Source organism: Juglans regia, chromosome 14 (genome assembly GCF_001411555.2).
Source record: "Juglans regia cultivar Chandler chromosome 14, Walnut 2.0, whole genome shotgun sequence".
Taxonomy (NCBI): Eukaryota; Viridiplantae; Streptophyta; class Magnoliopsida; order Fagales; family Juglandaceae; genus Juglans; species Juglans regia.
Window position 1 is genome coordinate 25,792,962 of NC_049914.1, and position 17,854 is coordinate 25,810,815.

Sequence of the window (17,854 nt, forward strand, 5' to 3'; positions counted from 1 at the left end):
TTTCGTAATATTGTAGAGCGAACATTTGGTGTTATAAAAGAACTATTCACCGTCCTCTCCAACATGCCTCCATATTTGGTTGGGCGGCAATGACTTATTATTATAACGTGTTGTGCGCTACACAACTTTATTAGAACGGTCACTCTCGATGACTGGATATTTCAGATGTAGAGTACGATGCATCTACTAATTATTGAGCTTGCAGTTGGTGACGGGGCATCCTCATATGGTAACGTAGACTTGTCGACTGAAGCCCAAAACAATATGGTTGCGATTAGAGATGAGATTGTCATTTCTATGTGGGAAGCAAGGGGTGACCATTGATGGTGTTATTTAAAAATTACGTGTATATTTAATATTGATATTTTATTGTTGGCATTGAAATTATCCTCATTTTGGGCAACTGATGTATTTTATGCAAGCCATGAATTTAAACATGATACGATTGTCAATGTGGATTGCTCAATATTTCATCATGTTGGACAAATGATTTATTTAATGAAAAATGGTAGATGAATTACGTAATTGGATTTAGTTATTTATTTATTTTTACTTATTAGATTTTAGGAATCTATTTCTTAAATCAGGTTGTGTTTAATATTTTTAAAGAGGATTTCTAATGGGTTGCTACTTTTTCTTGATAAAAAGTAGGATATAATAACTTGTCTTTGATAAATGAAGGAAGTAGGAAACCAGAAAGGGAAAAAAAAAAAAAAAAACCGCTTCTACTTCCCTACCTAATGATTGGTATTTTTAATTTTTTTTAAAATTAAAATAGATTTGACGGTAATGGGTGTATTTAACAAATTAATTTATGTATAGCAAATTTCACGTGAACAATTGCAAATATTAAAAAAAATTATTCATCATCCTTACATCATATTTATTTTAATTAATTTTTTTTAACGAGTGTTTGCTGTAGTAATAATGAGTAGTAAAAATCATTACAAAATATTAGGAATGACTCTGTAAAATATTTGATAAAAGGATTATAGATAGAAAATATCTTAGTATAATATTTTTTAAATGAGGTTATGGTTTTTTTTTTTCTTACAAATTTTTTAATGACTCAGCAAAATATTTGATAAAAAGAAAAAATAATTACAGATGGGTGTTTAATGCTAATAGGCCGTGGAGCCCATTACCCAACCCTGCTTTGTAGTTTTTAGTTACGGCAAAACCAGTTGCGTCTGGCAGCTCGTTTATATTTGCCACGGATCACGATCCGTGTGACACTACTTCGAAAAGATCCTAAGCCGTCGATCATCCAAATTATCAACGGTCCATTATCCCTCTCTCAAAGATTTCAAAGAAACCCAAAAAATTTCAAAGCTCCCGCTTCCCTCACCCTCCACCCTCCACCCTTTCCCTAATATAAATACCCCCAAAACTCCCTTCGTTTTCCCATCACTCAGATTCATTTCCTTTCCTATAATTCTTCGAGAAACAAACGTATTATTTTCCAATCTCTTCATCTATTTCCCAATGGCGCGTACCAAGCAGACTGCTCGTAAGTCCACCGGCGGGAAGGCTCCGAGGAAGCAGCTGGCTACTAAAGCAGCTCGGAAGTCCGCTCCAGCCACCGGAGGAGTCAAGAAGCCACATAGGTTTAGGCCCGGGACGGTTGCCCTGAGAGAGATCAGGAAATATCAGAAGAGCACGGAGTTATTGATCCGGAAGCTTCCATTCCAGAGGCTGGTGAGAGAAATTGCGCAGGACTTCAAGACCGACCTTCGCTTCCAGAGCAGCGCCGTTTCAGCTCTACAGGAGGCGGCCGAAGCGTACCTGGTGGGTCTCTTCGAAGACACTAACCTGTGCGCCATTCACGCCAAAAGGGTCACTATCATGCCCAAGGATATCCAACTCGCTCGTCGGATTAGGGGGGAGAGAGCATAAGTAAGGAACAAATCTCGGAAAAAAATTTCTGTAGTAGTATTGCTGGTTTTCAGTTAGGTTTGTATTTTAGATCAATGTCATTCTATGTCACTCATTTCTAGATCGATGTTATTCTATTTTCGTTGCAATAGATCTGGGTGTTTGATTTAGTGGATGGATGATTGAGGAAAGTCGAAGCCATAATTTTCTAATCTTCTCTTTTCGTAGTGCTGGATCTGTAAAATGGATGTGTTAAATTTTAACAAGAAGCTTTTAAAAATTCCAAGGAAACGTGTAATAGCCAATCCCGATTTGGTTTGCATTGCAGGTTCGGTGTCTTTGTTTAGTTGATTTTCCTCTCGAGGCGTACGTATTTTTAGTTCCTATCCTCGAACCCCTACTTGTGGTTATCCAATTTTGAAATGAACAAAGGGATGTTTCAATTGCTTACCCAATCTCCACTGACCATGGAGTTGCCGCTTGGTGAAAAATGAAAATCATCTAAAATGCACTTTTTTTTTTTATGGAATCTTTGAAAGTATAAGATGCAAGTCCTTGTTTTCTTTCATTGTTATCTTATTACACATCTTGATGGTAAAATTTAGTTTCCTTCTAAACAATTGTTGCTTTTAAGGAGCTAGAGATAAGGCTTATATTTCCAGTAATTTGGTTTCAATAACATGCATTATCTAGACACTTTTTTTATAATAAAACATCATTCAAGACATCAAAATAATGTGCTTACAAAGTTACAAACTGGAACGATCTAACCAAAGATAATTTGGAAGAAAATGAGCAACCTAATTTCCACCTCTAAGCACATGTTGTATCTGGTACTCTTCAAAACGACTTAGCAGATTATGTACCTCCTTCAACAAATTACCTTGGAGCTGATAGCGAATCTTCGTTAGTAGACAGTGCTTCCACAATGAATAAACTATCACTTTCCAGCACAACCTTCTTAATTCTCACATGCGAACTGAACTGCAAACCCCGGAACATGGCTAATAATTCAACCGACTCAAGTTCACTAAGCTCATGCTCAACCTTGCTCATAGCCATTAGTATTTCTCCATTCTCATCCCTAAGTGCAGCCCCCACCCCAATTTTCCAAAGATCAAAAAATAGTGCAGTATTTACATTTAGCTTAAAGTAACTTGGTGGAGGAACCTGCCAACAGCCCACCTTATGCATAGCGTAGCTTGGTTTTGCAAACATTGGGAATTCAAGTTTCTTTAGGCTAATGGCATAGTTTGCAGTAGTTATAGGGTCCAATAGAGAGCGTTCAATAGTCCACTTGTTTCGCCTGTACCAAAAAGCCCATGCAATTAAAAAGAATCTAGCCAGTAACTCTTGTTCCCCTTTATGTAATAAGAACTTGACTACCTCAGTTACAGAGCACATATCATTCAAATTTGTTAAGATGGGCATCAATTGTATCCATGTGGCTCTAATGACAAAGCAATTTAACATAGCATGAGATGCATCCTCAATTGGATAATTGCAAAAATTGCATGCAGCACTTTCAACAACTTTATTCTTTAAAAGGTTTTGTTTTGATGGAAGGCTTTTCGTACAAACTCTCCAAGCAAACACTTTAATTTGTTGGGAACTCTCATTTTCCAGATAGCATTCCACATTTTTTTTTCCTCGTTGCCACTTGAACTCTCAGCAATGTCCTGGTTGAGTAGAGAGTTGAAAAATTTGTACCCACTTCGCACACTAAAAACCCCATTTTTCTCATACCTCCACATCCACACATTTTCATGTTGACCTGGGCTGAGAAGGATCTTCATAATATCTAAGGATGTTCTTGGATTAAAGAGAGCTCTAACTCTTGAAACATTCCACCAGCCTGTTTCAATATCCATTAGGGAAACTACCCTTGCTGAGAGATCCTTCTCTACACTTCCATGTTCCTCCAACAGTAAAGATTGATGACCAGGCACCCAATTATCTTGCCATACTCGAGCAGTGGCCCCATTCCCAATCCTCCATTGACAACCTTTAGCTAAAAAGCTTCTAGCTTCCCAAATTCCTCTCCAAGTATAAGATGAGTTATGACCCAAATGAGACTCAAAAAAAGAGGTATTAGGGAAATACCTTGCCTTGAGCAATCTATGGACTAGTGAATCCTCATATTTAAGCACCCTCCAAGCCTGTTTGGCTAGTAATGCCATATTAAAAATTTTGAGGTTTCTAAATCCCATTCCACCCCTATACTTGGAAAGACACATTTTATCCCATGCTACCCAATGAATTCTCCTCTCATCATCTCTTTGCCCCCACCAAAATTGAGCTATCATCTTTTCTAAGTCTTTACACAAAGTAATGGGCAATTTAAAACAACTCATTGCAAAAGACGGAATAGAACAAGCGACATCCTTTAATAAAATTTCACGGCCCCCTTGAGACAAAAATTTTTCCTTCCAACTCTTTAGTCTCCTCCATACCCTACTTTTAATATCTGCAAAAGCAACAGATTTTGACCTCCCTACAATAGGAGGCAAGCCCAAATATTTCTCATATTGTTGTACTGAGCTTCCACCCCACATATCCATAATATTATTCCTCAGCCTAACAGGTACATTTCGGCTAAAAATCATAGCAATTTTCTGTTTATTGATCAGTTGGCCAAATGCCAACTCATACCTCTTTAATAGTGCCTAGATATTCTTTGAGGTGTCTACGTCTGCATTGCAAAACACAATAGAGTCATTAGCAAACAACATGTGATTAATAATAGGAGCCCCCTACAGATTTTAACACCCTTTACAGATCTGTCCAGGTCAGCAGCTTTTAACAGACTAATGAGTGCTTTAGTACAAAGGAGGAATAGATAAGGGGACAAAGGGTCCCCTTGTCTAATTCCTCTAGTTGGCAAAATAGGAGCAGTTGGGGTGCCATTTACCAACACAGAAAATGAAATTGATATAACACATTTTATAATAAGATCTACTAGTCCCCTAGTAAACCCCAACTTTATCAGAACACCTTTAAGAAAATCCCACTCCACTCGATCATAAGCCTTGGAAATGTCTAATTTTAGTGACATATAGCCCTTTCTCCCATTTCTTTTGTGTTTTAGAAAATGGACCAGTTCATATGCTACTAAGACATTGTCTGTGATCAGTCTTCTCGGCACAAAAGTCGACTGTGTATCAGAAATAATAGATGGCAGTACACCTTTCAGCCTATTAGTGATGACCTTAGCTATAAGGTCATCACTAAAACATTACACAAACTAATAGGTTTAAACTCAGACACCAATGTAGGGGACTGAATGTAGGGGACTGTGTCTTAGGGATTAACATTAAGAGAGTATGATTTAAGTCACTTGGAATTTGACCTGTGTTTAGGGCTTCAAGTACAGCAGCGGTAACCTTTTCACCAATTATGTGCCAATATTTCTGAAAAAATAAATGTGGCATCCAATCTGGGCCAGGGGCTTTATTAGGATGCATTTGTCTCAAAGCAACAAGTACTTCTTCAGCATTATAGGCCTTCTCCAATTCAGTATTCATATCTTCAGTTACTCTTGATTCAACTCCATCCAGGATGTCCATAGAGCCTCTTACAGTTGAAGCAGTAAACAGAGAGGTAAAATACTCTCTAATTAGTTTATCCCTATCAACACCCTCTTTCTAGACCCCATGCTCATCTTGCAACCTCTGAATAAAATTCTTCTTTTTTCTCTGAGAAGCTTTCTAATGGAAATACTTCGTATTCTGGTTGCCACTACATAGCCACTGAACTCTTGATCTCTGTTTCCACATAAGCTCCTATCTCTCTAGCCACAATTGAACCTCCTCCCGCGCAACTTGATGTTCCTCAATTCTTGACATAGTAGGGTCTATGGACTGTAACTTCTGCAGTCTCATTTGCGATTGTTTAATTTGCTGTTGGACCATACCAAACTTGTTTTTATTCCAACCATCTAGCTTCCCATTGCTTTTTGAAATTTTCTGCATGACATCAATCATAAAATTACCCCTAAATTCCTCCTGCCATGTATCTTGTATGATCTGCTCACAGTCATGATGACCCACCCACATCGACTCAAATCGAAACATCATTTTCTTCCTACAAGGACTAGAGAAGCCTTCAGTATTGAGACATACAGGGATATGATCAGAGTAGGAGACTAATCCGTGTTGGACTTTAGAATCAGATCTACCCAACTGTATGTTGCCACACAACGATCTAACCTTTCACAAATTCTATCACCTTCCTCTTGTTTATTACACCAGGTGTAAGCAGGACCAAAGAAACCCAAATCCATTAAATGGAAATCAGAAAGAACAGATCTTAGCATGAATGTGGTTATGCAAAAAATTAAGCACCTTCAGATTAACCTCTTCTTTCCACATGAGCACTAAACCCCCACTTCGACCACAACAATCAACTGTAAAACAGTTAAGATAGCCTAACCTGACTTTGTACCGATCCATCACACGAGCTGTAACTTTTGTCTCCTGCAAGAAGACAATTTCAGGAGCTTCCTTCCTGATTAGGTCAAGAAGAGTTTGAAATCCCCATGGGTTCCCAAGCCCCCGAGGATTCCAACTGAGCAGTTTCATTGTTCTCGGCGGGGCTGCCTTGCAGCCTCCACTGATCCTAATTGGTCACCTTCCTCCACCAAACCCATCGGTAAGCATGAAGGAATTCTCTTCGTAGCCCTTTCATCATCATGTTCAATAGCTGGAGCTTTCCTTTTTCGGACTACCTTGGATGAACTCGCAGGGAGTTCACCTTCTGGCATAGGGGAGGGTATGCGTGATCTCCGTTTGACTTTTTCCTTAGGCCCAATCGTAGCATCATGAGGGCTCATTATATGGCCCACCCCTTGACCCAAGAGAGGCCAATGAGGAGGTACGTTAGATGCCTTAGTCATTGTGTCCCAACACTGACCGTTAACCATGGCCTTATCCAATTCTTTTCGAACTCCTACTTCCTCGGTTAGTAACTGATTACTTGGACTTTCCTTCTCCACGTCTCAGTTCTTTTCTCATACAACTCCTTTACAGACATTGGAACATTGAACAATTGCCCAGACCCAGCAGCCTTATCCCCTATATCTCGTAGATTTGAATTTTTTGTTTGTTTTTCCTGTAATCCCGAGTCACGCACTGTAGAATTAGTCGTGTTTCCCGTGCCATTATCCCTATGGCCGGTTTTGCGATTTTGGCTCCCCCATCCAGCAGGCGGCACCGCTCTCATCCATTGCCCGTAGGGAAAATTATCTCCCGTAGGCTGTTCAGATCGAAGCTTCCATTCCTCACATTCCGGTGAGAATGCCCCATATGCCCACACTGGTAACAGAAGTCTGGCAACCTTTCATATGTAAAACGTACCCAATACTCTCTGTGAGAATCCAAAGTAACTTTTTTCCGTCGCAACAGAGGCTTCGTGATGTCCAGAGCTATCCGGACCCACATGTATTCTGCCCATGCTAAGTCATCAAAGTCAACATCCACGTCCAGGACCTTCCCCAGAGTCGTCCCAATCAAACGTCCCAAGTATTCATTACAGGCCAACAGTGGGAGATCATGAATTCGAACCCAAAAGTGAGCTTCATTCATGGATACTTCATGTATTTGTAGGTGGCCCTCAAATTCTTTGGTGAGTACCAACTGTTTGTCAAAAGTCCAGGGGCCATCGTGAAGAACCCGTGTCTTATCTCGTTGCTCATCGAACTCCACATTATCTAGACACTTATCTGTTCTCAATATTGATATTTTTGAAAATTCATTTTTTTTCCAAGATTGTATTTTAAAAAATTTGTTTGCTGTCAAATGGTCTTATTTTAATTTTTTTAATTTTTTTTATAAAATAACTATTATATTAGTTTGGAAGGAAAAGGAGAATATAAGAAACAAAATTATGAGATGTTTAAATCTAGAATAAAAAAACTAGTATTTAGTATTGTTACATTGCTTTCCAACTATCTCATTTGTGGTAAAGCTAAAGTTGGTCTCCATTTTAGAGAACAGGATGAGTGATTGGTGGAAAGATTAACTTGGTAAGTGGAAAGTGGTCCATTCAACCCATATATGGGTTCATTGGAATTTGAGGCCCATCTGATTATATAACCAATAACGTCAACTCTTCTTGATGAATGATACTCTTATCGACGTAGGAAGAATAAACACTCCCATTCTTTTTTGGGAACGAACATTAATAAAATAATGTGTTATATTGGAAAATTCCACATGGATTTTACTCTTTTTTGAGAAGAAAATTTGAATAATCCTCAAACACCACATTTTTTTAATTATTTTTTTCTCTTGTCAAATGTGTGGTATATGGATGATGACTAGAAGAATTTAATTGTTTTAAGAAGAATAAAACAATTTTTTTTAAAAAAAAATTGTGGTGAGTGTGGGACTTATGAATAGCAAAAATCTTCTAACAAATATAATAAAAACTTCCCAGTTAGAAGTGGTATGTGTGCTCAAGGTGATGTGAAAATAGTAACCTTATTGGTGTTGGGTCTCACCATCTGCGCCGGATTACCAGAATTACCACCACTAGATCTTTCAGATCTGAATTTTGTGACTGAAAAGAGACAAGCTTCTTGCGTTCACGTACCGTCAAAGTTTACCATAGTTAGTCTAAACTGTAATCCATCATTTTTCGTTCTTGTTTTCCTTATTGTATAGTAAAAATAAATAAAGAATTCATCTCTTAGACAGTTTGTCCATAGAGGTTGAGTCTTCCCTTTCTATGAAGGGTGAGATTGAGTCTCTGTTTAGACAGAATGTTGTCTATTGAGGTTTGTCCAAAAAGGTTGAGTCCTCCCTTTCTGTTTGTCTGTAGAGAGTATCAGCAGCAGTAAAGTCCAGACTAGTCCAGTAGTATACTAGTTGAGCTCCAAATGGTTGATATGAGGGATATCCCCGCATGTATCTGATCTTGGATGTATGTTTTTCTTGATGAAAGAATGAATGATGACATTTCTCTTAAAAAAAAAAGATTATATATAGAGAGAAATACTATACTCACAAAAGAATTACACAAAATCAATTTCACAAATTGATGTGGTTCGTCAAATTGTGAAATTACTTTTATTGTAAAGTAGATCTAACAGATCATATGAAACCACGCCAGTTTGATTGATTGTTTTATGTAATTTGTTTTTGGTTTGTCATATATATATATATATATATATATATATATCAATGTTGAAATCATCATCATTGCAAAAGAAAAGTTTAATAATTTTAAGACACGCTTAGTCGAGCCTGGCTTGATTGTGTGATTAAAATCCTAAGGAAGCCACACGATTGGAGACATTTTTGTTAGTGATGGAGGTGAATAATTAATTGCCTATAACCTTATTGTGGTCCAATGCTAACTAAGTCTTTAAGATTAAACTATTCCTCCCACGATGAATGCAATTCCGGCCTCAAGCAGTTGACACGACTTAACATTTAAAAGAAAAGAAGGAAAGAAAGAAAAGGAATCCCAGAGGACTTTTGGAGGCTAGTGGGAGGGAAATGTAAACATAATGCATGTGGAGGTACTGCAAAAGATAAGTAGCAATATATGAGCTTACACTACTGAAGAGGAGTATTGCCCTAATTTGCGAGTCAAGAATATGGTGCCTAATTTTTATATAATTAGGCTTAAAAATATTTTAGCAGGATGTATTGAGAAGACCATTCCAGTACTCACGTACGTTGATCAACCTTAAATATTGGATTATTTGTAGATCACGTATTAGGGTTTCAACCAAATAGATTAATTTGCTATATATATATATATATATATATATATATTGAGACAATAATAAAATAGGGTATATGAGAGCAATTTAATTAGTAGGACATTTAAGAAAAATAATAGTTGCAATCGTAAATATACAAGCGCCGTACAATTACTTTGAAAAAAGTGAATAAATAGTACAACCCACATAAAAAAAAATTAATTTTTTAATATAATAGATCTGACTCTTTTTCAAAACGACTATACGACACTTATATATTTTATGATTGTACGTAGCATTACTCAGCATTTAAAAAAGAAATGCCTAAGATCATGACGTAGGAATCACAATAACCTAATGTAATAATGGTGTTAAGAATATGTTCAAAAGGCATTTTTCTGGTTATATATTAATGCTGTGCGCCAAAAAGAGCGTTCTGAGTTTTTTTTTACAGAACATTCGGAATCCTCTTTCCCGCGGATGAAACAACCAAAACAGGACAAACTACAAACGTTATACGAGGAAGCTGCCAGCAAAGAAATGTCTATCGTTCTACTTTAAACATTGTAAAGAATACTTGTCCTTTGTACCAGAAAGTGATTTTGAGTGAGTGAGCGAGCGAGCCAGAGTTATTGTTGTCGTTTCGCAAAAGAAAAGGAGAAGCTTGATGCATCCAAATGTACTTAATCACCACTGTTGTATGTACTTGCATATATGGTTCTGATCTAATATTCCTTAATTTACGACTGGCCTGTTTTTTTCCCTGTGGTTCATTCTGGCCGGCCGGCCGCGGGCGAGGCCATGGGTGAAAATGGAAGGAGCTAGCGCTGCATCTTTACAAACACAAAGATACAATCATGCAGATGCACATTTTCTCTATTTCGGTGTTTCCAAAGTGAGAATATTAAAACAACGTTAGTCATGAATATATATACACAGATCATGTTTGGATCCATGTAAATTGTAAAGGGCATCAGTCATTTACCTCGTGTGCATTATCATGCAGCATGTCTATTGCCTATTAGGCAAAAATCAAATGATGCTGGCTTGCGTTGAAGGAAAGCCAGGATTGCGTAAAGAACTGAACATGGTAATAAAAATATTGCAGATTTTTGAAGTGTCATTCTTGAAGGAGAAAGAAATAGAGTAAAGGTTACAACATGGTAAAGGTATTAGTGATCCCGGCCATGTGCTGCATGATATATTTATTTTGAGACGACGCTTGTATTGGCATTTGGGTCGATCGTTTATCTAACAGGCAAATTGATTACTTATAAACAGTACCTCATCCTGGCATGATGGGGGTGGAAGCACGGACACAAATAATGATAGGCAGCTTATTTTGGGGCCAGATGAGATGGTTGCAGTATAATTATATACCAGCATGCAGAGAAAGCTCTAACAATATTAATGGAGATTGGACGTGGGGTTGATTATTCAAGAACATGAGCGTGTGTATCACTTTCCCACCATTTTGATTTAATTTATAATGATCCTCCAGGTTAGCCAAACATCTTTGCATGCTACAAGGCAAATGGGATGGACGAAAGACTTTAATGCCGCCTACACGTGCCTTTAAATGCTATAGGGTCCATATGTTGTGTCTGCTTTCCTCCTGATTGCAGAGTCTATTTGAGTTTGATAATTGGATAAAGATAATCCTAATGATCTATAGCCAGTTATCTAATTAAGATACTAAAGAAATAAAAGGGCTTAAACTCTCGCGCACCTGCATTAATGCTCTTTTTGATAATGAGAAATAAAGGTTGCATATATATATATATATAAGAAATTATATTTACAGTCGAGGATTGCGTAATTTTTTTAAAAAAAATAAATAAATATGAGACTCACGTAAAAAAATTATTATTTAATAGTAAATTTTACTTTTTTTTAAAATAATTACACGACTCTTACACACTTCACGAATGTATAAAGTATTAGTCTATATATATATAGCTACAAATCATTATGTTCTTTTCCGACAAATGCTTATCTATTAATACAATACAAGATTAGAAAAGGTGAGAATGATTCCTTGTTTCAACAAACAATAAGAAAATTATGTATTGAGGCCTAATGCAATGAACCTTTTTGATCATATTAAGGAGCAGTTTACGCATGTGGAGCAGGTTGACAAATCCTGCTAACTTTTCTGTGGGGGTGGTTGGTCCAGAAAGTTAATTTCAATATGATATCATTTTTCTAACACAAAGCAGTTCTTGGAAACAGCGAACTCCATGCCAAGCGATTCCCACAATCCAACGTGGAATTCCATTCTCATATATAAACTATTATTTTCTGTTTCTATAAAATAAACTTACCATTCTTTTAAAAAAAAAAAAAAATCCTTCCAGCTTGGAAATTTGGAATACTTCCTCAAGACCTCTTCCCTTGGAACTGGCATATCGCATATCGCATATGGTATGGTGTGGGCATTTCTATAATTTCATATCAGGTGGTGGTTCCCAGTTCCAGTTGGTCCCCATCCTGCCGACTCTACCACCACCATACCTTACAACATTCACTGTTTGGATGCTGGGAAAATAAATGTTCTTTCATTTTTCTTATTTGGAATTGTGGAATGGCTTTATAAGTAGTTTGATTACATGTATCAAGTAGTTATTAGATTACCCAATAATCGGATTATTGCAAAAGTGAATTCCATTTTTAATTTGGTCCCCTTTGGACCACTGTGTCACCAAGCTAGACTTTACAAGATTCACTGTTGCAAGAAAAGGGAAAGGTACTTACCAAAGGAAAAAGGAAGAGAAAGACAACCACTGTAAAGAGTGTTTGGAAGGTTTTGGATATTTCTGTCCCCCCCCCACCACCTCAGTCCCTTTCGGCAAGCACAGCACTAGTACAGCTCAGTATCTTTTAACTGACGAATTTGCCCTACACACCTTGAATTCCCAATACTTGCATTATTGTAGGAGCTGCAAAGAAAAATGGTAATTTCTCATAACCCAGATCATCTGTTGGTTGTTTAATTTATAAGATTAAAACAACTTGAGGTGCAGTTGTTTTGTTTCTGCACTTCAAGGTCAACCCTCATCAACAGTAATACATAGGTTTCATGTTTTCTTTGCTTGTAAGGAAAATATACAGAAAAGATTAAAAAATGCAGGACATTTTGTAAGTCACATTTTCTTCTTCGATTGGATATGAATTTCAACTAACCTTTAGGATGTAGTTCAAGACAGTATAACATCTCATCCTTCTTGACAAAGGTCACCCACCACGACCAATTGCTAAACCTATATACTTCCATCAAGAAAAACAAATCTGATCTCAGTCTGCAGTAGGAAAGATTTTTGTTCATTTGTGATGCAGCAGTGAGCATATACAAGAACATTGAACTGTTACTGGTTGATCAGATTAATCAAATCCATAAATTTTGGGCTTTCAAAGTATAGTGATTTGCCAATATGTCATATCAAGAAACAACCAAATTGTCCTAATTGCCTAAGATAAAAGTTATACGGGCCCAAGATATAAACAGTTCTTGTTTGAAGAAGAATAAAACATCGATGCGTAGGCACACTGCCGAATCACGTAAAATCGTGTTATTGTTGTTTTCTCTTTTCCGTACTATTCATCATAATTCTCATCCTCAGCCATATATTAATTGCAGAAAGAATGTAATTCCATGCATGATTGCATATTTTGCTGGTTTCTTTTGTTAAGACCTTAAACTGTTGTTTTTTTTTTTGTTGTTGAAGTTTTGATAGGAAAGGATTCACATGGTACAAAAAGAAAACAGTATGATAATCAAATTGAAGTTGAAAGCCCGGGAAACCTATAAATTATTACTTGCTATGACTTTACATAATGGGATCGAAAATGATGCATGTTTGAAAAGGCTAATAGCAAGGCAACCCACCAAAATGATTGCATGTGAGGCTGTGACATGAAAACACAAAGCATTCTTAAAAGAGAATATAGGCAATAATTTGGAGGATACCTATTGGCATGGGTAGTGGAATGTAGTGGAACTACTTATGATAGTACTAAAAAGTAATTGTGTTGACATTTGTACCATTATTTCTTCTTGGTGTCACAGTTTTTTTTGGTAACCTTGGGCATTTTGGTAAATTTCATATTATTGCAGACCAAACCTTGGCTACAAGGAGTCACAACTACTCTCTCACTCTGTCTCTTTCTGCTTCACATGCTCCCCATCTATTAATCCTTGGAGAACAAAGACAAAAACTCATTGGTGTTAGATACCTTCTTTGCATCTCTCTCTCTCTCTCTCAAATTCTCTCACCCTATTTTCTGGTTCTCCTAGAATCTGGTCTGGATATGGTCTTCCTCTCTAGAAATGAAATCCAACCGTTGGATACATATCTTAATCATCTTTGTTCCAAGTGGTCTCATGTTCTGAACTATATCTAGCGTAGGTGTTATTTTCTTTTTGGGTTCATATATGTTTTGCTCTGTTCATGGCTACTGCTACTTTTGCCTCACAAAATTTTGAGAACCATAAAAACAACCGCAACAATACCAACCATGATATTAGCAGGCAAGAAATCCAAGCTGCCATTGCCAAAGCAGTAGAGCTGAGAGCTCTCCACGCCGCTTTAATGCAAGGGAATAGCCCCGCCAATGTCAGATTCCCGTCTCCTTCCCCTGCTTCACGCCATGGTCCTCAGTTTTCTGCTAAAGATTACCCTGTTTTCACACCTGTGAGTATAAATTTTCTTAATCTTCTCTTTCATTTTGCTCTGTTCACTGTATTCCATGTGATTATTTACTGGGTATATTCCTTGGTGATGAAGTTAGGCAAATTTTTGAGATTTCAACAATTTACATTCGCTGCTTGCAATGATGATCTATATTCTTCAGTGATCTCTCAATTTTTTTAGCATATGTCGTTAATTGACTAGTGAATGAACTATTTGATGGGCCTTACCTACATTTTCAATGAGCTGCTATAAAATCAAGTAAAAAATATTAACCTCATCACGCGAAAGATTATACTCCGCGTTTTCACAAAATCACACACCCACTCACCCACATACTCGCCTAACATTGTATAAACCTGTTTCTTACGTTTTTTCTTTTCCTTAATACTCAATACGCTTTTGACCTTTTTTTCTGTTTGAAACGAAATCCAGAGAATTATTGCAATCCTTGTATTGTTGATATATTTTCATGATTTTCTGTTGACTCTTCTTTTTCTACTTTTGCTTTGCTTTCTAGGCTGTTGCAGTGTGTGTGTGTGTTTTTACTTTGAATTTTGTATTTACTCTTCTTATTACAGATACTTAGTGCTTAAACCTGTTCGTACTCGTAAAAGAATCTCTCTATCTTCATGAAATTTTCTTCTTTCATTAATGTTGGAGTTTCTTGAATTTGGAAATATGGACAGAGCTATGAAGATGAGCCGCTGCCAGGGTATCATCAGATTCCACTAAAAGATGGAACATTATCAGAAAGTTGGGATGAATATGGTCTTGGAGATATTGGCATTGAAACTGTTCTATCAGATTATAAGGAGAATTCATCCTCAAGAAAGGGATTGCCTTCTGGTTTGGCCAGCGTGGAGTCTCATATTTGTCCAGCTGAGGATAACAAATCTGCCACTGGTTCTTGTGCAAACCACATTACTGTGCTTCAAACATCACCTGTGAATGAATACTTCAAGCTAAGCAGAAGAAACAGTTTGGCGGAATTCAAATCAGTATCATCCTGCAATAGATGCAGGCCTGCAACTATAACTACCGAATCTGAAAATGTGACAAGGAACGGCAAGAATTCTAATATTGTTGTTCCACTGACGGATTCTCACTCATCCATTCAATCACAGCCGAAGAACCGGGGAGTGATTTCATGGCTGTTTCCTCGGCTAAAGAAGAAACATAAGAACGAGTATTCCCCAAACCGAACAGAATCTGAGGAAGTTTCCCAAATCTATAAAGAGTTGGGGATCATGTCTACTGAAACATTGAAGAAAGAACTCGTAGAAGCAAATGAGAATAGAGACGCAGCCTTAATGGAAGTTGCTGAGATGAAATCCTCATTGGGGGAGCTTAAACAGAAGCTGGAGTACTTGGAGACCTACTGTGAAGAGCTGAAGAAAGCTCTGAGACAAGCTATGCAGGCAAAGGATTCCCAAGTTCCTGAAAATTTTGGAGCTTTTCCCAAGAGAGGGAAATCCTTAGATGGAAATGGAGAAAATTCAATACCCGTCAGTGAGGAAGTAATGGTGGAAGGTTTCTTGCAGATAGTATCAGAAGCAAGATTATCGGTAAAGCAATTCTGCAAGACCCTTGTCGTCCAGATTGAAGAAACCGATAACACTTTAATGGACAACTTAAATTTACTTCTCCAACCATACAAACTTTCTTTGAACTCCAAATACTCAAAGGCAGTGTTGTACCATTTGGAAGCTTTCATAAACCAGTCACTCTACCAGGACTTTGAGAACTGCGTGTTTCAGAAGAACGGCTCACCAAAGCTCTTAGATCCCCAACAAGATCGCCAAGCCCAATTCTCTTCGTTTGTTGCCCTGAGGAACTTAAGCTGGAATGAGGTATTGAGGAAGGGGACTAAATATTACAGTGAAGAATTCAGTAAATTTTGTGACCAGAAAATGAGTTGCATTATTAGCACGCTGAATTGGACAAGACCATGGCCTGAACAGCTACTTCAAGCATTCTTTGTTGCAGCCAAGTGTGTATGGTTGCTTCACCTGCTTGCCTTTTCGTTCAACCCACCATTGGTGATTTTGAGGGTCGAAGAGAACAGAAGCTTTGAGCCCCAATACATGGAGGATATGTTCATGGAAAGGCAGAGATCACATGGTCCTAGCCGAGTGAAGGTCATGGTAATGCCAGGGTTTTATGTTCAGGACAGGGTTTTGAGGTGTAAGGTTCTTTGTAGGTATAAATCTGTAGCTTAAAGTTGTTTGGACTGGTTTTATGATCTTTAGCTTTCCTCCCCATCTTCCTAATTTCTTCTCTCTCTCTCTCTCTCTCCCTCTCTCTCTCTCTCTCTCTAAGTTAGTCTCACTTAGAGATGCTTGTAACTATTAAATTGATGTGTGAATAAATGTTCAAATGGTTACCTAAATTGTTGACCAACCAACATTGGTTTTCTACTTAGGTTGATTATTAGGTAGAGAGAGCTCTGGAAGGGAAAGTGAGCAATTGAAACCTATGTTACCATGACGATTTTCTATTTTGTTTCTGACTTTGCGTGTCGTTTTTGTTGTTTCTGCCATACCCTTTGCTGCATTCTTGCTTTCTTTGCCACGACAGATATTCATGCTACTCTGCTGTTTTGCCTAGTAAGAGAGAAATACATATGGGTATGGGACAGGGAATCTGCATCTCCAGCACATAGACAGAACGGTTGTTTTCATGAACGAAAAACAAAAAAACCAGACTGAATGATTGTGACTAAAAGTGGTAAAATCTGTTCTGGGTTATTCAAATCGAATTGAGCAAATAATGCAAGCTTCTGCTCCATCTGATAAATGAACGAATTATCAAAGAAATTGATTTTGTAAGATGACGTGCATACACATTTTCCTGAGCACTTTTTTTGTGGCGAGTGCTCTAAGTTGGCACTGAGTCCACAAATTAAACATATCTGAACACTGCAAAAATATCAGTACGACTCTTAATTCCATTGTGTCTTTAAACCACTTTCCCGAACGTGCAAAGGACATATAATACTGAAAGAAAAAATAGATGGGAACGAAAGAAATCGATTATGGTATGAGTCGGTCGCCATGGCCCAGCCATGAAAGCCTCTACTCTATTTCTTTTGAGAGGAAATTATTCAAATTGTATTGATTGCTTTCACTTTTGATTGGGAATATCATAACTATTAATATATACAGTTTTGGAGTTTGCAGTTCCAGTGTATTCTATTTGAAAAAAGTGCGGAACATTATTAAAAAAATAATGTTTTCATATGGATCCTAGATTTATTTACTTTTTTCAAAAGGAGTAAGCAGAGACTGCATATTTCAGAACTGCAAATATCATTTTTCAAACAAGAAAGAGAGATTATGCCCGAAACAAAGAATCCCAGATTGATCTAAAACAAAGTGACCAACTAAATTGCGAGGGAGTTGATCTAGAGAAGAAAAAACAATAGGAAACTAGATGCACCAAGATTAGCCTACCCATCATCCAATTTGTTTCCTTCACGCCAAACATGTCCAATGCTACAATCCCTATATGAGAAAAGAATTAGCACCTCATCCAATAAATCGCAGTACTTAGTCATTTTTTAGCCAATAACAACCATCAA

At 37.4% G+C, this 17,854-nt stretch overlaps 2 protein-coding genes across 2 annotated transcripts; both read left to right on the forward strand.

The window, feature by feature from the left end:
* The first annotated feature begins 1,393 nt into the window (after positions 1–1,393).
* LOC108998674 (histone H3.2) lies at positions 1,394–2,166 on the forward strand. Its single transcript, XM_018975324.2, has one exon. The coding sequence runs from the start codon at positions 1,486–1,488 to the stop codon at positions 1,894–1,896; it is 411 nt and encodes a 136-aa protein (XP_018830869.1). The 5' UTR covers positions 1,394–1,485; the 3' UTR covers positions 1,897–2,166.
* Positions 2,167–13,793: 11,627 nt separating this feature from the next.
* On the forward strand, positions 13,794–16,663 carry LOC108998734 (IRK-interacting protein). Its single transcript, XM_018975423.2, has 2 exons — positions 13,794–14,274; positions 14,961–16,663. The coding sequence occupies exons 1-2, from the start codon at positions 14,032–14,034 to the stop codon at positions 16,491–16,493; spliced, it is 1,776 nt and encodes a 591-aa protein (XP_018830968.1). The 5' UTR covers positions 13,794–14,031; the 3' UTR covers positions 16,494–16,663.
* The last annotated feature ends 1,191 nt before the right edge of the window (positions 16,664–17,854 follow it).

Coding starts and splice junctions, on each gene's coding strand:
- LOC108998674 (XM_018975324.2), top strand. CDS start 1,486: ATGGCGCGTACCAAGCAGACTGCTCGTAAGTCCACCGGCGGGAAGGCT.
- LOC108998734 (XM_018975423.2), top strand. CDS start 14,032: ATGGCTACTGCTACTTTTGCCTCACAAAATTTTGAGAACCATAAAAAC. Junction 14,275..14,960: donor ATTACCCTGTTTTCACACCT/GTGAGTATAAAT, acceptor AAATATGGACAG/AGCTATGAAGATGAGCCGCT.